Source organism: Emiliania huxleyi (genome assembly GCF_000372725.1).
Source record: "Emiliania huxleyi CCMP1516 unplaced genomic scaffold EMIHUscaffold_5, whole genome shotgun sequence".
In the NCBI taxonomy this organism is placed as follows: domain Eukaryota; phylum Haptophyta; order Isochrysidales; family Noelaerhabdaceae; genus Emiliania; species Emiliania huxleyi.
This window is the reverse complement of record NW_005198244.1, coordinates 1,057,841-1,076,119: the sequence shown is the minus strand read 5'-3', so window position 1 is coordinate 1,076,119 and position 18,279 is coordinate 1,057,841. Positions and strand designations below refer to the sequence as shown.

The window sequence follows — 18,279 nt, the reverse complement described above, 5'->3', positions numbered from 1 at the left end:
CCTATGCAGCACTGGCAAGCTTGAATCGAAATCTCGTAGCACGTGTCAGTCCGGGTCGTCGACCACGAAGTGCACGCAGTTGCCCACCTTTTCGCACAGGGCGAACTACAGGGGAGGGAGGGGGAAGGGGGGAGACGCCGCATCGCGTGGTGGTGCGAGGCAGTCGTGGCGGCGCGCGGGGGCGGGCGCACGATGAGCGAGGGCAGCGCGAAAGCGGCTGCTGCGGCGAGGAGCCGCGTCCGGCCGGCGAGGACGGTGCTCGCCCACACGGAGGGAGGCACATGCTGCTTGGCGAGCGGCGCATCCGTCATGAGCTGAAGGTACTCGACGGCGAGGGCGGCGCCGACGGCGGCCTTGGCGGCGACGCGGACGGAGAGGGAGAGAGCGTCGGAGAGCTGCTGGTGGAGCGCGCCGTGCTGCGTGAAGGCGTCGAGCAGGTCGCCGATCAGGCTCGTGCCGGAGAGAGTGAGGAGGCAGCCGAGCAGGGCCTGCGGGGGGAGAGGGGGGCGGGGAGGCGTGTGTGGGGGGGGGGGGTGCGAGGAGGGGGGGGGGGGGTGCGGGGCGTGGGGCGCCTGCAGCAGCGCGCCGTCGAGCACGAGCCCGGTGCGGCCTACTGTCGGGGGGCGGCGCCGAGATGCGGCCGAGATGCGGCGGGTGCGGCGGGGTGCAGCCGGGTGGTAGCCCTCGAGGAAGGAGAGGACGAGAAGGAAGTGGAGGGCGACGAAGAGGAAGGAGTGCACGCGCCAGAAGGAGCGGATCGGGTGGAGCCACGAACGGCGCTCCACGTACCGCTTGCAGGCAGGGAAGGAGTCGATGGGCGGCAGCGGCCGCTGCAGCTCCGGCGCGTGCAGCGCGAGCACCTCCGAGACGGCCGGGGCACGTCAGGGACGTGCGCATGCGTGAGGGTGTGAGGGTGTGAGGGCGTGAGGGTGTGAGGGTGTGAGGGTGTGAGGGTGTGAGGGTGTGAGGGCGTGAGGGTGTGAGGGTGTGGAGGGTGTGGAGGGTGTGAGGGTGTGAGGGTGTGAGGGTGTGAGGGTGTGAGGGTGTGAGGGTGTGAGGGTGTGAGGGTGTGAGGGTGTGAGGGTGTGAGGGTGTGAGGGTGTGAGGGTGTGAGGGTGTGAGGGTGTGAGGGTGTGAGGGTGTGAGGGTGTGAGGGTGTGAGGGTGTGAGGGTGTGAGGGTGTGAGGGTGTGAGGGTGTGAGGGTGTGAGGGTGTGAGGGTGTGAGGGCGTGAGGGTGTGAGGGTGTGGAGGGTGTGGAGGGTGTGAGGGTGTGAGGGTGTGAGGGTGTGAGGGTGTGAGGGTGTGAGGGTGTGAGGGTGTGAGGGTGTGAGGGTGTGAGGGTGTGAGGGTGTGAGGGTGTGAGGGTGTGAGGGTGTGAGGGTGTGAGGGTGTGAGGGTGTGAGGGTGTGAGGGTGTGAGGGTGTGAGGGTGTGAGGGTGTGAGGGTGTGAGGGTGTGAGGGTGTGAGGGTGTGAGGGTGTGAGGGTGTGAGGGTGTGAGGGTGTGAGGGTGTGAGGGTGTGAGGGTGTGAGGGTGTGAGGGTGTGAGGGTGTGAGGGTGTGAGGGTGTGAGGGTGTGGAGGGTGTGGATGGTGTGAGGGTGTGCATAGGGGGCACGTATCATGACAGCACCTCCGAGACGGAGGTGGGGAGAGAGGGGCTCGTCTCGGCGGTATCTCTTCCCATCTCGGCCGCATCTCGGCCGCATCTCGGCGGCATCTCGACCTCGGAGACGGAGCCGGAGAGCGCGGGGCTCGACAAGACCGGGTCCGAGCCGGAGGGAGGCAAGTGGCCCAGCTCCTCCTCGGGCGCGAAGTACGAGTACTGCAGGCACTGCCGCCGCCAGAAGAACTCGTTGAAGTCGTCGTAGTTCGCCTTGCGCGTGTGGCCGAGCGGCTTGCCACGCTCGCCCGTCCGCTTCGCCTCGGCGCGGACCTGGCGGCGAAGAGACGTGCGTCACCGGCAACGCCTCCGCGGCTGCATCTCGGCTGCATCTCGGCTGCGGCCCGTCTGTGCGGGGGCCCGTCTGTGCGGGGGCCCGTCTGTGCGGGAGAGATGCGCCACCTTGTGGTACAGCGGCGCCACGACGCGAGACAGGAACCAGCCCGGCGGCCGGCGGCGAGGCATGTGCAGCGGCGCATCCCACAGCTCAGCGCGCCTAGTGGCGGCTCGACGAGGGCTGGGCTGCGGGCTGGGCTGCTGCATCGCGGCCGCGCCTCGAGCGCGCGTGTTGTGGAAGAGGAAGCAGAGGCACTCGGGCATGTGGCGCAAGTTCGCAGCCTCGCCCCAGATGAGCAGCCAGAGGGCGAGGTCGGCGACCTTGGGATTGATCAATTGTGTCTTACTTACTTACTCATTCCAGCCAGAGGGCGAGGTCGGCGACCTTGTTCTGCGACACGTCCGACGCCGCGGCGCACTGCGCAGAGACTCCGAGGTGCACCGCCCACGAGCGGTAGTTGCGCATGAGCCGGCGGTGCAATGTCCCGATCCTGGAGACGGCCAGGGGAGATGAGGGCGGGAGGAGACCACCGAGCACCGCAGACGGCTCCAAGCGACGCAGGGCGGTCGGCATCTACAGAGCCCTAGTCGGCATCTTTGAGCCCTGTTGTCGGCGTCTAGAGCCCTGTTTAGCAGCTAGAGTCCGTCGCCCGTCCGGCTCGCGCGACGACACGTTCGCGAGCAGCAGCAGCAAATGCTCTGTCTGGTTGAGGGCAGACTCGTGCTGGAAGCCAAACGCGCGCCTGAGCGGGGCACGCCTCGGGTGACCTCGACTCAGCTCGGCGGCTCTTGCCGGAAAGCACATCGCGCGCCTATCGGAAAGTTCCGAGAGGGTTCCGAGAGGGTTCTGACGCAAGTCTGCGGAGGAGGCGGTCTGTCGCCTCAGGTCTGCGAAGATGCCCCCGCCAAAGGAGGCGTGCACCATCCACAGCTCGCGCGGCAGCCTGTCTGGCGCCGCCAGGTTGAAGAGGTTGTACACGTGCCTATCGACCGAGCTGGCGAGGCGGGTCGGCGGAAGGGGCTGCAGGGCAAGAGGCGGAGGAGGAAGCGGTCGTGCTTGTCGCTGGGAAGCTCGCCGCCGTCGCCCATCGTCACGCTGTCCGTCGCGGCGTCGGGCACCGGCGGCGGCTCACTAGTCACCACGCCCACGTCGGTCGAGCGCGGCGAAGGCAGCGACGAGACGTTTGCTGAGTCCGTCAGCGGCTTGCCGACGGCGGAGCGCGTGAGGTACCGGACGCGCTCCTCGATCATGTCGAGGGTCTGCTGCATCTTGTGCGACTGCGCGTCCGGTGGCGCCTGCGATTCGCGTCCGCCGCCGTCAGCAGCCTGGCGCGGCTGGGCCTCGGCGGAGCCGTGCAGGCTGGTGGCGAGAGCGGCGCCGTGCGTCGGATCAGAGCGGGATCAGAGCCGGGTGGGCGGGTAGGGAGGGTGTGGGAAGGCGATCGGCGCGCCACGCGCCGACTCCAGCACTCGCGAGAGGAGGTCCCCGCCGCGCTGGTACGACTCGATCGCCTCGAGCGGCGAGCTGGTGTCGAGCCGAAGGCCGGTGTTGATGAGCTCCATCGCCCTCGCATACGACGTCCCCGAGTCCTGGGCCGTTGCCGTCGACGTGCGGCCTGTGCATGGATGCGGCCGGTGTGAGCAAAGTCCAGCCGAGGTTTGCTCGAGCGTCGCTGCAGCGAGTGCGGATGCTCGCACCTGAGCTGCCGCTCGGTAGCACGCGCGAAAAGGTGCCAAACTCCTCCGCCATCGCGGCGAGGTTGGTGTAGGACAGATCGCGCGACTCCATCCGCTTCATGGTTGGCGGAGCTGACAGCGACAGCACACCAGATCCTCTTTACTCGCTTCTCGGCGAGAGCTGCCGAGGATTGGAGCAGATTCTCCTTTTCTGAGAAATTTTCACCCCTGCAATTAGCCATCAATGGGGGGCCACCCTGTGTGGAAGACTTGAGGAGAGATGGGCGGGGGAGACCCGCCGTAATTCCAGGATTTACGTAAAGTTCTTTGACAGCAGAATCTGGTCGTTGGCGAGGATATTAGTGGAGCCGAGAAGCGAGCTATAAATAAATAAATGCAGCAGACAAAGCGAACTGCTGCCGGTAGTCGCGAATTTTTTGTCCTTTCGCCGGACATGTCCCCAGCCGGAAGCTCCGACGAGTGCCAACCGCAGAATACGGAACTTGCCGTTTTTGCTCCCTGGGTGTGGGCGTAAGTCGGCGCGTTCCTAAGCTCCGCCGAGATGGAGCAACAGAGGGCACCCAGGACGATCAAGAAGAAGCAGACTAAGAAGGAGGCCAGAAACGCGCGCAAGCCCCTCGCAGTCGGAATGCGCGTTGAGCTGCTGACTGGCAAACGCGTGCCGGATGGGCCCGGCACAAATATTTCGCTAGCGGCGATTCAGCTATTGTTGTGAAGGAGGGGGTCATCCAGCAGGTAAGTCTTGGGCCGCCACCGAAGGTGGAGGTCCGCCTCACTGACGGACGCGCAGGCTGGGTGTTCTCAGGCCACAAAAATCTGGCCATTCTCGACACTCAGCCGGCACAGCCGCAGCCGGCACAGCCGCAGCAGGCGCAGGCGCAGCAGGCGCAGGCTCAATGGCGCTGCCGGCAGCAGCAGTCGCAGCAGACGCCTCCGCAGCCGCTGCAGTTTGCGCAGCCGCAGCCGCAGCACGCGCAGCCACTGCGGGCGCAGCTGCAGTCGGCGCATCCGCTGCATCCGATCGATCTCAGCGTTCTGAGCGTGCTTTTTGGCGACGCGCAGCCGCAGCACGCGCAGCCGCAGCACGCGCAGCCGCATCCGCAGCACGCGCAGCTGCAGCCGCAGCACGCGCAGCCGCAGCAGGGCTTACGTTTCGTGCAGTAGGTGGGGGCCGACCAACAGCTCGCGCTCTCAATGTCAATCGTTTGATGGACCAAGTCCTGAGGCAGTACAGCGACGCCTTTAAACGTCTTCGCGAGCACCTGGAAAGTCTTCGCGAGCACCTGGAAAGCAATCCCTTGGAGAAGGGTCCCAACACGACGGCTGCGATCAAGAAGTTGAACGGGACGCCATGCGCGGCATTTTTTAGCACTTCGATGTCGATGAATCACATTCACGAGTTTCACGTGTATGGGTTCGACCACCGGCCGGCGCCTGTGCGGCGTGTCGCGTGTGCTTCACCGTGTGGGCGCGGGGGGCGCACGGGAGAGAGCGAGGGAGGTCCACAAGCCAGGCACACAGGACCGAGTCTGTGCGGGGTTGGATGGCGGCTCCACCCGCATCAGCCGCCTCGTAGGACGCGTCAAGAGCACTCGGGTGGTCGCCTCGCTTTTCCGGCTCGGTGTGTTGTCTTTCTTAGTTTCTTTCTCTCTCTCTCTCTCTCTGACAGCTCGCTCGAGGCCTCGAGCCGTCTGACGATTGGAATAACTCTCTTGGAATAATGTCCGCCTCGGGTCTTTCCGAACATTCTTTTTTCGCGCCCAAAAAAAGTGTTTTTTTTTCCTGCGCGCACAACGAAGGACAACTCAGCGGGTGTGTTGATCCACCTGCCTCCACCTCCCATCCTTAGACTTGAAACCCCCACGGCGCCCGGAACACCTTTCGACCTGGTTTCCTCCCGTTCGCGCCGGCCTGTGCCGAACCTCGCTCGGCAGCGACTCGGACGCCACGCCGTTTTCGTCCGTAGGCCCGCACTAGCATGAAGACTGCGGCCTTCGTGCTTAGCCTTGGCGCGACGCTCGCGCACGCGGGCTTCTGCAACGACAAGCGAACCGATTGCGTCAACTGGGCCAAGGATGGCGAGTGCACGGGCGAGAATCAGGTGCTCTCCGCTCCACCAGCACGTCCCTCACCGTGTGTGTGGCGGGCCCCTGAGCCCCTCCGCCCCTCCGCGCCATCGCCCCGCAGAAGTTCATGATGTCGCAGTGCCCGCTCTCGTGCGGCATCTGCACGCACACGTGCAACGACACCGACGAGTCGTGCGGCGCCTGGGCGAGGGCCGGTGCGCGCTTCGCCGGCACATTCCACACCGCGCGCTTGCGCCGCACCGCAGCACGGGCACCGCAGCACGGGCACCGCAGCACGGGCAGGGGGCAGTGCGGGCTCCTCGCCACGACCCACCACCCGGCCGGCTCCTCGGAGGGACGGCAGGCTCCGGGCTCGGGGAGGCCCGGTGGGTGCGGGAGAGGGCTCAGCGGGAGAGGAGGAGGGGAGGGAAGTGGAGGAGGGGGAGGGATGTGGAGGAGGGGGAGGGATGTGGAGGGGAGGGAGGGATGTGGATGTGGTCGGCCCCGCCGCCGCAGGTGAGTGCGAGGAGAACCCGGAGTCGATGCTGCGCCTCTGCCCGACCAGCTGCGGGCTCTGCACGCCGGAGTGCAAGGAGAGCCCTCCCCAGCACATCTCTTCCCAAGCATGCCCAGAGACAGACCCGCGCACAGTCTCTGCTGCCGGCTCGGACTCGGCCGGAGGGCGCGCGCGGCTCGGAGGGCGGCGCCGTGTCAGCCGGGGGAGAGGGAGACGCGTGGGCGGAGACTGCCCCGCCGAGGCTGCCCCGCCGCATCAGACCCCACCCTCCTCCCTGCCCACCCTCCTCCTCCCCTGCCCCACCCTCCTCCTCCCCTGCCCCACCCTCCTCCTCCCCTGCCGCCGCAGGACCTGCACACGGACTGCCCCGGCTGGGGGTCCGCGGGTGAGTGCAACGACAACCCAGAGTTCATGATTCGAAACTGCCCGGTGAATTGAAATGCCCGGTCCTCCACCCACCCGCGCCACTCCCGTGCCGCACCGCGACACGTCCGCGACACGTCCGCGACACGTCCGCGCCCCGCTGCGTGCTCCCAGGTCACTTGCGAGGCTTGCAAGTCGACTTGCCGCGACCTCAAGTCGGACTGCCCTGGCTGGACGGCAGACGGTGCCGCCCGAGATTGCCCGAGATTGCACAAGTGCCGAGAGCGAGCCGGGGAGGCAGCCGGGGACAGGCAGGCAGCCGGGAGGCGGCAGGCAGGCAGCCGGGAGGCGGCAGGGAGTCCCTCCTTCCCCCGACGGCAGGCGAGTGCTTCAAGAACCCGGGCTTCATGTACAAGGCGCGAGGCCGCCTCCGCTAGCCGGGCGAGGGCTCGCCCCCTCCCCCCCGGACCGTGCCTCTCGCCCCTGCCCCCCCCCCTCGCAGGAGTGCCCTCTGTCGTGCGGGGTGTGCGAGGGCGTCAAGTGCGCCGACGGCAACGCGACGCAGTGCGCCATCTGGTCGGAGGCGAGACGCAGCCGAGAGACGCAGCCGAGAGACGCAGCCGAGAGACGCAGCCGAGAGACGGAGCCGAGGGACGGAGCCGAGGGTAGCCGGCGGGGCGACGCGAGAGAGCGGTTCGCCCCGCCCCGACGAGCGCGGGGCGGCCCTTGACGCTGCGGCGGGTGCGGGCAGGCGGGCGAGTGCGTCAACAACCCGCTCGCGGTGATGAAGGAGTGCCCGGACTCGTGCGAGGTGCGAGAGAGTGCCGAGGTGTAGCCGAGGTGTAGCCGAGGTATAGCCGAGGTATAGCCGAGGTGCAGCCGAGGTGTAGCCGAGGTGCTGCCCGCGGTGATGAAGGGCCCGTGGGCCCGAGCCGAACCGGGGAGGCGCCCGTAGGTGTGCTCGGTGGTCTGCATGGACCACGACGAGTCGTGCAGCGGCTGGGCCAAGGACGGCCAGTGCGATGACAACAAGGGCTTCATGTGAGCGACGCGCACTCGCGCCGCGTCGGCCGGCTGCGAGGGTCGCCATCACGAAGCGTCCACGCCCTCCCTCCCCCCGCGCAGGTACCGCGTCTGCCCGGCTTCGTGCGGCATGTGCCAGGCCCTCGAGGCGCCCGAGAAAGACGAGCTCTAGCGGCGAGGGCGACGGGCTCCCGCGGGCCGCGCCCGTCTACTACATCCATCTTGCAGCCCCTCTCCACAGGCAGGGACATCTCACGCACACACACAAAACACACACGCACACGCGCCGTGTTGGCCAGCGGCGCCCAGCTCGAGCTGCACGACGCCCACGAGGCCGTGTCTCCAGGTGAGAGGTGTGCGCACGGTAAACGAAAATTCCCGCTTTTATTTCTCCGCGTTTAATCTTAAACCGGCACGGGGCAGGGCGTTTTATTCTTACACACGGACGCGCATGAACGGCCAACGCCGTCCGCCCCGTCGCCCCACATACGCTCACAGATACTTCGCCCCGTTGGCGCGCTCGATGCGCACGCGCAGCGACGGCTCGGCGGCCACCAGGGAGCGCAGCGCCTCGCGGCAGGGGTCAGCGGCGTCGGCGGCGAGGCCGCTGCACCGGAGGGCGCCCACTAGCGCCTCGGGCCCGTCCTTGGCGAGCGCGCGCATCCCGTCGGGCCCTCCGAGGGCGAGCGCGGCGAGGCAGGCGCCGCCGTCCGACTGGATCGCGGGGTCCGCGTCGTGCCTCTTCATCACGCTGGCGAGCATCGCGACGCCGTTTGCAGCAACGAGGACGCCCCGGCACCCCTGACTGGCGGCGGCGACCCGGCGCAACGCCCGCACGCCGGGCGCCTGCACCTCGCCGCTCCGGATGTGCGTGCGCATCGCAAAGAGCAGCGTCTTGACGCCGCCCGCACGGGCAACCTCCTTGGCCGCATCGACGCCAGTGCCGGCGTAGGCCGCCAGCGCGCAGCACCCCTCCTGCTGCACGTCCTCGAGCGCGCGGTGCGCCTTCATCGCCCCGAGCAGAGCCTTGAGCGCCTCGACCGCTGCAGCAGCGGCGGCGTCGCCTCGCAGGAGCAGCGCAGCTGAGAGCAGGCCCACCGCCGCGAGTGGCATCGCGGCAGAGGCGGCGGAAGCAGCCTCGCCCTCCCCGCAAGCCCCGCCGGCCGCGCTCGCCCCGTTGCCAGCCCCGTCCGCAAGGTGTTGCGTCTCGCACCCTGCAGCGAGCAGGAGCTGAGCCGACGCCCAACCGACGAGAGCCTCGCGCTCAGCCACGCAAAGCGCCAGAGCCTCCTGATGCGTCGCCTCTTCACCCTCTCCGCCCTCGCCCTCGCCGCCCCCGCCGCCCTCGCCGCCCCCGCCGCCCTCGCCGCCGCCCTCGCCGACCCCGCCGCCCTCGCCGCCCCCGCCGCCCTCGCCGCCGCCCTCGCCGCCCCCGCCGCCCTCGCCGCCCCCGCCGCCCTCGCCGCCCCCGCCGCTCGCCCTCGCCGCTCGCCGCTCTAGCAGCTCCGGCGTGGGGCAACCAGCAGCGCGCATCAGCACCGTGAGCACCGCCATCAAGTCGACCGCCGCCCTGCGCGCCGCGCCCTCTGGCCACGCTCGGCAGAGGCAGAGGGAGCGGGGGAGCACGCCCGCGCGCAGCAGGGCCGACGCGCCTTCCGCCGTCGCGGCAATGGATCGCAGCGCCGCGAAGACGTGGCCGAGAGCCGCTCGTTCCTCCTCTCGGTCGCCGCCCAGCACATGGAGCATCACTGGAAGCGCCGCCTCGAGCAGCTCCGCCTCCCCGTCGCCACTACACGGCCGGCCCTCGGCGCCGCCCCGCCTCTCGCGCAGCCGCCGCTCCGTCAGGCGGCGGCGCAACGCGAGGGAGAGCAGCGCGCAGCCGTGCTCGAGCAAGCGCGCGGAGGAGGAAGAGGAGGGCAGGGAGGAGGAGGGCAGGGAGGAGGAGGGCAGGGAGGAGGAGGAGGACGAGAAGGCAAGCGCCTGTTCCGTCTCGCCCCGTCCGCCCTCCATGGACTCGTGCATCAAGGGCACGAGCAGCCGCAGCGCCCCTCCCTCGAGGAGTGACGTCAGAAGGTCCTCCTCAGACGCGAACGAGGCCAGCAGCGCCACCGCAGCGCTGAGCCGGCTCGCGCCGCGCGACGCGCCGCTGCGCAAGAGGTCGAGCAGCAGCGGCACGAGCCCGCTCGCCGCAACTTCGGCCGCCGAGAGCGCCGCCGTCGTGAATGTCACCCGCAGCGCGTCGCAGCAGCCCTCGGCGAGGCGGTCGTGCGAGTGGTACCGCCGCAGCAGCCCGATGAGGGCCGGTGCGGCGAGCGGCGAGAGGGAAGCGGCGAGGGGCGCGTGCAAAGCGCCGGCAGCCTCCTCGCGCTCCTCGGGCGTGGAGAGCGACCCAATTAGAGAGGACCAGCCGGAAGCGTCGAGCGAAAGCCAGCTCAGCGCGGCCCTCGCGTGCTGCCGCGCCCTCTCCCCCCCTGCGCCGCCAGCCTTGGGCGCCGACGCCGCTGCTGCAGCGATAAGGCCGGTCCCGAGCTGCTGTGCTCGAGCGACTGGGTCGTGGCCCTCGCCGCCCACCCGCTGCAGCAGCGCCTGCGCAACTCCGAGGGCGAGCGCCGTACGGCACGCGGCCGCCCGCACCTCTGCAGCCTCGGCGGGGCTGGACGCTCCCTTGAGAGAGACGAAGCCAAGCGCCGCCTGGAGCACCGCACCGCCGCCGGAGGAGCCAGCCACGGCAGCGGCCATCGGCTCGGCCGCGCACAACTCGCCGACCACTCCGAGTGACGCCGCGAGCACGGCGGCGGTGCCTGAGTGGCGAGCCGCCGCGTCGAGCGACGCCTGCATCGCGCCGCCCTCGAGCAACTCTGCTGGCGTGGGCGGCGGCGGCGGCGGCGCGGCGACGTCGACGCCCTCCCTCCGTGCGCGCTCCCGGTCCTGCGCCGCCGTCACCGCCATCGGCGCCGCCGCCGCAGAGCCTTGGGCGGCGCCGATGATCTCGAGCAGGCGGTGGCAGCCGCGAAGCTGCTGCATCGCGCTGTGTGGGCAAGCGCGCATCCGTCCCACAACCTCGAGGGGGGGCATGGCCGCGAGCTCGGCGGCGTCGCCGTCGGCCGCGTCGAGCGCCTTGGCGGTGAGGCGACGGGGGAGGGGTCGAGAGGCGGCCGAGGAGGAGGGCGGTCGGTGGTGGCGGCGGCGAGGGTGAAGAGTGAAGAGCGGGCGGTCTTGAGCTGTGCGGGGCGGGTGGAGGGGCCGTCTCGAGAGAGGTTTGGTCTGTCGGGAGCTTCTCTGAAGTGTCGCCTCCTCCGCGCCGAGCGCCACGAGCGCGTCGCGCGACGAGAGCGCGCCCAGCGCACAATTGGAGAGGAGGGTCCCGATGTGGCCCATCGCGGTCGAGGAGACGGAGTCGATGCCGAGCAGAGCGTCCTCGTACATCTCCACCAGCAGCGGCACCGCTTCGGTCGCCAGCAGCGCGGACTGCTCCCCCTCGCCGCAACTGAGCTGAGCGAGCACGCCGCACAGCGCGGCGCAATAGCTACTGTCGTTCTGCCCGCGGCGCAGCGCCGTCACGACAGCCGCATGGGCGCCGCTCCGGCGCAGCGCCTCGCGCCACTTCTCGGACGCAGCCATCCGGCCGAGCGCTGTCGGCGCCAGCTGGGTCGCGGCCCGTCTCGCCGCCTCCGCGCCCCCGAGCCTCACGCGTGCCTTGCCCGCCTCGCGCGCAATCAGCTCGTCGCTGTCGCACGCCGCGCTCTGAACCAGCGCTGCCGCCAGAGCGTCGGCGGCAGCCAGATCCTCCTGCTGCCACACTGCTGCCTCCGAGGAGGCTGCGCTGGAAGCGGTGGCGGCGGCAACCGCAGCAAAGAGAGCCGGAGGCGGTGTGGCCGGCGGAGGCGGCTCCTCGCACACAGCAGCAGGGGTGCTATCGAGGAAGCTCAGGGCGAACCGTGACTCTGCCTCGAGCCGCTCGTCGCTCGCTGGTGTCGCGGGCGTGGCCGGTGCCGCGAGCAGCATCTCGCTCAGCGCCTGGAGGGCGGCCAACCGGACGGGGAGGGCTCCGGGGTGGCGGCCGGCGGCGTCGATCAGGTAGTCGTGGATGCGGTGCGACGCGACGAGGAGTCGCGCCTCTGCCCGGAGGGTCGAGGCGGGACATGCCCACGTGAGAGCGCCAACCATCAGCGCGTGCAGCAGCGCGGTCTGCTCGTCGGAAGCAGCAGCGCCGCGCCCGAGCGATGCGGCGGCCGGGAGGACGCCGAGTGAGAGCATCTGTTGCTGCACGCCTGTAGTCAGCACCATCATCACCACCATCATCATAATCACTACCGAGTCATCATCATGACAGAGCATCTGCTGCTGCACACCCGTCTCGTCGCTGCACGCAAGCAAGTGGCACACCAGCCAGCAGCGGCGCGCCCAGACCCACCCTCCACCCGACACCGTCTCACCCGCCTCTCCACCTGCCACCGCAACGCCCGCCGCCGCCGCCGCCGCTGCCTGCTCGAGCAGCGCCGCAGCGGCTCCATCGCGCGCGAGCGCAGAGCTCACTCGCCGGTCTCCGAGCGCCGCCAGCCTGCAGAGTGCAGCGCACGCCACCTGCAGGACACGTCGGGGACGCCTCCCGTGGACATGTCCGCCGCCAGCCCGCAGCGCCTCACCTCGTGCGCGGGCGGCGGCTCCGCCAGCAGACCTCGGCTCGATCTCGGCTCGATCTCGCTACGTCTCGTCTCTGTCTCGTCTCCATCTCGGCTCCTCAAGCCGCCTCGCACACGGGTGGAGCCGAGTCGGTTGGCGGCTCAGCCAGCCAGGCAGACAGCAGCCCGACTCCGCCCGACTCGAGCAGCGCGCGCACGCAGCTCTCGCCCGCGCCTGCGTAGGCGAGCGCCGCGGCGGCCAAATGCAGCGCGAGCACGCGGTCGAGCGGCCTACGGGAAGGTTCCGAGAAGCTTCCGATAGGCGGGCTCCGAGGAGGCGAAGGGGGGGCGCGGTCGGGCGGCCAGCGGCGGGCGGCGTCGGCCGCCGCGCGGAGCAGCGCCGAATCGAGCAGCGCGAGCGCGCTTGCCTACCCGACGGCTCCGGGAAGGCTCTCGTGGAAGGTTTCCCACCGGACAGTGCCCACCAGACGCCCTGGCCGAGGGCCTCGTTTGCAGCCGGGTCCACGCGCGACAGCAGCGAGGCGCCCGCGCACTGCAGGCCGCGGTCAAACTCGTGCCGCCGCATCGCCTCCGCCACCTGCTGCAGCGCCTACAGGACGGCTCCGAGGAGCGTCAGCCGAGGTCCCGCCTCCCTCCTCCCCCACCGCAAGCTCGCCGCGGTGCCTTTGCGCTCACCAGCGCCGCAGCGCCGCCCTCACGCCGCGCGAGCGAGGCGCAGCCGCGCGCACACTGCCGCTGCGTATCCACGTCCCCCGGCCGCACCGACATCCGCTGCACCAGCACCGCCGCCTCCGCCGATGCACTCTCACCCATCCCACCCGAGCCACACCGGCTGCTCCGACTCGCCGGCTGCGCTGCGAGCGGCTGCTTCGGAGAGGCGGCGTCGAGCACGCCGCCCCACCAGACGGTCCCGTGGGAGCCGTTCTCGTCGCGCGTCTCGGCGTGTCCCGCGGGCGAGCGCTTGCGGAGCACCACCACGAGGTGCGTCTCCCTCAGAGCGTGCGCGCCGTCGGCGCCCGCCACACCGATACCGTCGTCCTCCATCTGAAAGCTGCACTCCTTCAGCAGGACCGCGCCGCGCAGAGTGCCGTCCAGCAGCGGCTCCGGCCAGAAGGCTGGCTGCACCGTCAATCGGGCGTGCTCAGCGGGCAGGTCCTCGCCGCCGGCCGTCTCAATTTCGTTCCGCCACGCTTCGCGGTCGCCATCGCGGAGGCTGATGCGGAGCTGAGACCGCTTCGTCCCGATAGGGAGCTTGATGCGCACCTCCACGGTCTCAGGCGTCTCCACCCAGCTGTGAGAGGCGACGGAGCCGCGCCGACTGTGAGAGGCGACGGAGCCGCGCCGAGAGACTGCAACCACCATTGTGAGCCACAAAGCCGGAGGGCAAGACGATGCTGCCGATACTCGAGTATCTTCCTGGGGCAAAAGCTGATGGCACACAGACAAGGATGCCTAGGCGTGAATTCACCGCCCTAGAAATAGATCTAAATTTAAAACGCGTTTATTGCCTGTTTAGCGCCGATCTTACAGCTTATTCGAATGTCTTCTTACGTTGCTTCGTGAGCGATTCAGCCGTCATTTCCCCTCCTTTCACCCGCTCTTCCCCCGCCTTTCATTCAGCATCCCGCACACCCGCCGCCCCCCGCGCGCGCCCCACCCCGGCCGGGAGAAAGGGGAGTGACAGCTTGGGACGGCAACAGAACGAGTATCTTGCACTCCATGTGCAAGAACGCAGAGTGAAATGAAAGAAGAATTTAAACAAAAGAACTCTCTCTCTCTCACAGCAGACAGGCTCGACACAGGTGCGAACTGGCGCGTGCTAGTACTATCACCGGCACACCACCGGAGCCGCCTAAGCGACTCCGTTAAGAGAAAGAAGAAGAGTCGTGATTTCTTGTTGGTTAATAAAAATCAATGAAAGCCCTCCGGCCCCCCCAAGTCCGGCTCACGCGCCCCGACTGACCGATCTACCGCACTGGCCACTTCCGCCCCCTCGCTCCCAACCCATCCCACCTTGCCGCGTGGCGCCGCAGAACCGCGCGATCACGGGCGATCTCGGGCCGCGCCGCGCAATCTCGGGCGATCTCGCGCTATCTCGGGCGATCTCGGGGCCGCGCCGCGCTATCTCGGGCGATCTCGGAGCGTCGCTCGCGCGGCGGCACACCTGCTCAAAGAAGGAAGGGCCCGGTTGGAGCCATGGAGCTCACGTGCTCGCTCGGTGCGCCGCCTCACTCTGCGCCACTTTTGAGGCGTTGCTCAGAGGCGTTGGCGAGGGCCGGTGAGGCGGCGCCCCGCGCGGCGCGTTCATCGCCCTCCACGCCGACCCCTGCGCGCTTTTCTTTCTTCGTTTTTTCTCAACTGCTTCGCCTTCGGATCTACCCCGCTAATATTTTTCGAAATTGATGATTCCTAATCGGTAACGCACTTCCAATGTTCCATTCAGCCAGGCTCGAGCCCCAGGCACCGTCCACAGTCTCACAGGGAATCGGAAGGCATTTTTTCTTTTGTCTGTGCGTGTGTGTTTCTCTCTCTCTGTACTCTGTGCGAGTAGAGGCCCCGCCCACCCAGGGTACCCTCTCCGAGGACCCATTTGGGTTCTTTCGAGGACTCGCCGGGGCTCTGCTCCTGTGCGTGTGCCTCTACTCGCCAAGTGTGAGAGAGAGATTTTTGAAAACCAACAAGAAATCACGACTGGCACAGTGTCAGTGATTTGGGCTCTCTCTCTTCTCTCTCTGTCTCTCTGTCTCTCTCTCTCTCTCTCTCTCTCTCTGTGTAGTGTGAGTGTGAGTGTGAGTGTGAGTGTGAGTGTGAGTGTGTGTGTGTGTGTGTGTGTGTGTGTGTGTGTGTGTGTGTGTGTGTGTGTGTGTGTGTGTGTGTGTGTGTGTGTGTGTGTGTGTGTGTGTGTGTGTGTGTGTGTGTGAGTGTGAGTGTGAGTGTGAGTGTGTGTGTGTGTGTGTGTGTGTGTGTGTGTGTGTGTGTGTGTGTGTGTGTGTGTGTGAGTGTGAGTGTGAGTGTGTGTGACGGTGGAATGCTGCCAGGTTTGCGAGAAGATCCTTCCCGCAAAATTTGAATCCGACCGCCGACCGACGCCGATAAAACTTGCGGCCCCCCCCGGCGGCCAGTCCATCGCGGTTGCTGGTCACCAATGGGGAGCGCCCTCTCGAACCAGCGGGAGAGCCAGCGCATCAGCGAGCCCGCCGAGCTCACCGCGAATGGGCTCCCTGAGCAAATCAGCCAGTCCATTGCGGTGCTCGCCGAGACGGCCGGCGAGTGGCATGCGATGCCAGATGAGGAGAGGGCGGCGGTCGTGCGCGAGTGCCGCGCTCGGCTGGCGACGCTGCCAATGGATTGGGTGGCGGATAACATGCGCTGCCTCGGCCTCGATCCGTCGCAGCGCGACGCCTACAACACCGCCGGCTTCGACCCCTTCCTCTTTGTCGCCACCGCGGCGGCACGCATGGACAAGCTGGCAGACGGGCTTGAGGGTAAGCTGAGCGCGACGGTGGAACGGCAGCTCCCCGAGGAGGGGCCGTGCGTCTATCAGATGGGCATGCTCGGCTCCGGCGCGCCTGGAGTCGAGCTCGAGCTCTGGGCGGCGGCAGAGGGCGGCGAGCCCGAGCCGTCCTCTGCAGACGCGGCTGGGGTCGGTGTCGTTCTCGGCGCCGGCAACCAGAATTTCCTCACGCTGGTGGACGTTCTAGAGCTCGCGGCCGTGCACAAGAAGGCAGTGCTGCTGAAGCACCACCCGCTCCGCCACTTTATGACGGCGCCCTTCCAGCACATCCTGGACCCGCTCGCCGAAGCAGGCGCCTTTGCGCAGTGTACGGACGCGCAGCTGGGCCGCGCACACGCCGCGCTGTTGACGCACCCGGCCGTGACGCACGTGCACATGACCGGCAGTGGCGCAACACACGACCGCGTCCGTGCCGCGCTGGCAGAGACGGGCCGCACGGACTCGGTCCTGTTCACGTCAGAGCTCGGCGTGACGGCGAATCGCACGCTCACAATCGTGCAGAGCGTACGTTCACCGCTATGGCGCTGAATAGGCTGCGTCACACCGTGGATCGTGTGCCCTGGCACGGCGAACGAGGGGCAGTGGGAGGATGCACAGATCGAGGCACACGCCCAGATGCTCGCCGCGGCCGTCAAGTCGAGCTGCTCCATGAACTGGCGCGCCAAACTTCGCTCCATCTCCTCTCTTCCACCCGCCCCTGTCTCGTCACCCCCCCCCCCCCCTCCCCGGGTTCACCCCTCCATAGCCTTTCTCCCAAGCTCCTCGTGCTGCCGGACGAGGCTGTGTGGCCACAGCGCCCGGAATTTTTGGCGGCGCTACGCGCGCAGCTCGCGTCGATGCCGCAGCCTCCGCCCTACTATCCCGGCGCGCACCAGCGCTACGCCGCGTTTCAGAACGAGTATCCCGAGGCGGAGACGATCGAGGCGCCCCCCTCGCAGCCCGAGGGGCTCGAGTCGGCCGTCTACGAGTCCCTCGGGCAAGACATTTCGCCGCTGCACACCCTCCTCGTCGATGCGGGAGTGCTCGGCGACAAGGCTGCAAACACGTACGCCATCCAGACAGAGGCTTCGCGCCGCAAGGTGGGGACCCGCGCCCGCATCCACCGCGCTCGTGAGGTGCTGCCTCATGTCTTCCTTAGGCCTTCGCGCCGGTGCTAGCGGTGGCCACCGCTGCCTGCGAGGGCCCCGTCGACTTCCCGCGGGCGGCCGCGCGGGCGGTCAACGAGCACGTCTTTGGAACGCTGTCGTGGCACACAACACACTCCGCCTCTCCCGACTTCTCACTTATCCAACATGGCCCACCCTCGCTCCCTCTCGCCCTGCTAGCAACGTCATTTGGCCGGACGAGCGCAGCGCCGCGCTGGACGAGATGGTGCGCCTCCTCGAATACGGCTGCGTCTCGGTCAACTGCTGGGCCGCGCTCTCGTACAGCAACGCGCTCGGCGTTTGGGGCGGCGCCCCCGGGTCGTACCAACCCGCTGCGCCAATGAGCGGCTTGGGATTCGTCGGCAACGCTGCGCGGGTCCCCTCGGTGCAAAAGGCGCTCGCGAGATTGCGCCGCGATGGCGGTGAGATAACTGCGACATCGTAGCGAGACTGTCGCAGGCGGTGGTGCTCTCCGCCTTTGAGAACAAGAGCGTCGTCATGGGCAAGCCGATGCCGCTCATCGTCGCAGAGTCGCTCACCGCCCTCGTCGGGGGCGACCGGCTCGCGCCCCTCAAGATCATGGGCATCCTCTTGCGGTGCGGCTCTCGGCGGCTACCCCCTGCCTGTGCGCACATGGGCGGCGTCTCTTTACGCCCGGGCGTGTGTGTAGGCGCGGCTTTGGGCTGCTCCCGCCATCCTTGCCGGCGTAGGGCGCCGACGAGGGCATGACACTTGCGTACGAAGGTCGCTTTGGCGATTGTGCCTGCCATGCCGGGTGCGCCGGTGCGTGAGCGTGTTGGGGGGGGGGGGGGGGGGGGGGGGGGAAACCCGCTTTAAAAATCACGGGGGGGGGACACACGGGAACCCTTTTTTTCTGCTGGGGGAAGTTGGCTGGGTATCCAACACAGGTTGGAACTTCGAGGGGCCCACCAGCCATTAACGAAAACCGGGTGGCCAACCCCCGGGGGGGGGAACCCCCCAAAAAGCTCTAGGGGGAAGGTGTTGGGTGAAGTGGGGCAAAACACTTTCCCCGGGAGGGTAAATTCCCTCTTTTTTTGAAGGGCCAAAAAAGGTGGGGGCAAAAACTTTAATGGGGGCGGGGGCCCTTTCCCTGGAAACCTGTTCGGGGCACCAAAAACCCCTAAAGGGCCCCCCAAACCCCCCCCGCCGGGATTTGCCCGTCCCCCGCCCCGCGCCCTTTTTTTCCAAAAAAAAAAACCCCCCCCCCCCCCCCGGAAAACGGCTGGGGCACCCGGGACCGCTCCCCGCACTGGGGGTTGCCGCTGACTTTATGCAAAAAACCAACCCCGGGT

At 68.2% G+C, this 18,279-nt stretch overlaps 4 protein-coding genes across 4 annotated transcripts in view; 2 read left to right on the top strand and 2 right to left on the bottom strand.

Moving 5' to 3' along the window:
• EMIHUDRAFT_448185 (callose synthase) overlaps positions 1-3,795 on the bottom strand; it is a gene marked incomplete at both ends in the record, with an annotated part of 9,489 nt that extends 5,694 nt beyond the window's left edge. Inside the window, 11 exons of the mRNA XM_005767095.1 lie at positions 64-105; positions 282-416; positions 702-860; positions 1,764-1,934; positions 2,064-2,318; positions 2,383-2,488; positions 2,666-2,740; positions 2,801-3,018; positions 3,093-3,323; positions 3,468-3,613; positions 3,696-3,795. Coding sequence (XP_005767152.1) covers positions 64-105; positions 282-416; positions 702-860; positions 1,764-1,934; positions 2,064-2,318; positions 2,383-2,488; positions 2,666-2,740; positions 2,801-3,018; positions 3,093-3,323; positions 3,468-3,613; positions 3,696-3,795 — 1,638 coding nt within the window. The remainder of the gene's footprint in view (positions 1-63; positions 106-281; positions 417-701; positions 861-1,763; positions 1,935-2,063; positions 2,319-2,382; positions 2,489-2,665; positions 2,741-2,800; positions 3,019-3,092; positions 3,324-3,467; positions 3,614-3,695) is intronic.
• A 1,865-nt stretch (positions 3,796-5,660) lies between these two features.
• On the top strand, positions 5,661-8,072 carry EMIHUDRAFT_420487 (hypothetical protein). The gene is made up of 10 exons (XM_005767094.1): positions 5,661-5,796; positions 5,883-5,976; positions 6,278-6,354; positions 6,627-6,707; positions 6,816-6,885; positions 7,023-7,057; positions 7,144-7,224; positions 7,393-7,452; positions 7,597-7,682; positions 7,767-8,072. The coding sequence occupies exons 1-10, from the start codon at positions 5,674-5,676 to the stop codon at positions 7,834-7,836; spliced, it is 777 nt and encodes a 258-aa protein (XP_005767151.1). The 5' UTR covers positions 5,661-5,673; the 3' UTR covers positions 7,837-8,072.
• An 84-nt stretch (positions 8,073-8,156) lies between these two features.
• Positions 8,157-13,669, bottom strand: EMIHUDRAFT_96404 (hypothetical protein; the record flags this gene model as incomplete). Its single annotated transcript, XM_005767093.1, has 5 exons — positions 8,157-11,935; positions 12,113-12,248; positions 12,424-12,577; positions 12,772-12,896; positions 12,983-13,669. 5 exons carry the CDS (start codon positions 13,667-13,669, stop codon positions 8,157-8,159), a joined length of 4,881 nt encoding a protein of 1,626 aa, XP_005767150.1.
• Positions 13,670-15,452: 1,783 nt separating this feature from the next.
• On the top strand, positions 15,453-17,676 carry EMIHUDRAFT_197239 (hypothetical protein; the record flags this gene model as incomplete). The annotated part of the gene is made up of 6 exons (XM_005767092.1): positions 15,453-16,325; positions 16,398-16,456; positions 16,567-16,971; positions 17,147-17,351; positions 17,426-17,562; positions 17,637-17,676. The coding sequence occupies 6 exons, from the start codon at positions 15,453-15,455 to the stop codon at positions 17,674-17,676; spliced, it is 1,719 nt and encodes a 572-aa protein (XP_005767149.1).
• Between the last annotated feature and the right edge of the window lie 603 nt (positions 17,677-18,279).

Bases quoted from the DNA above. Each gene is read 5' to 3' on its own strand.
- EMIHUDRAFT_420487 (XM_005767094.1), top strand. From the start codon at position 5,674: ATGAAGACTGCGGCCTTCGTGCTTAGCCTTGGCGCGACGCTCGCGCAC. The intron at 5,977-6,277 runs GTGCGCGCTTCG...CCGCCGCCGCAG, and splicing joins CGGCGCCTGGGCGAGGGCCG to GTGAGTGCGAGGAGAACCCG. The intron at 7,453-7,596 runs GTGCGAGAGAGT...AGGCGCCCGTAG, and splicing joins AGTGCCCGGACTCGTGCGAG to GTGTGCTCGGTGGTCTGCAT.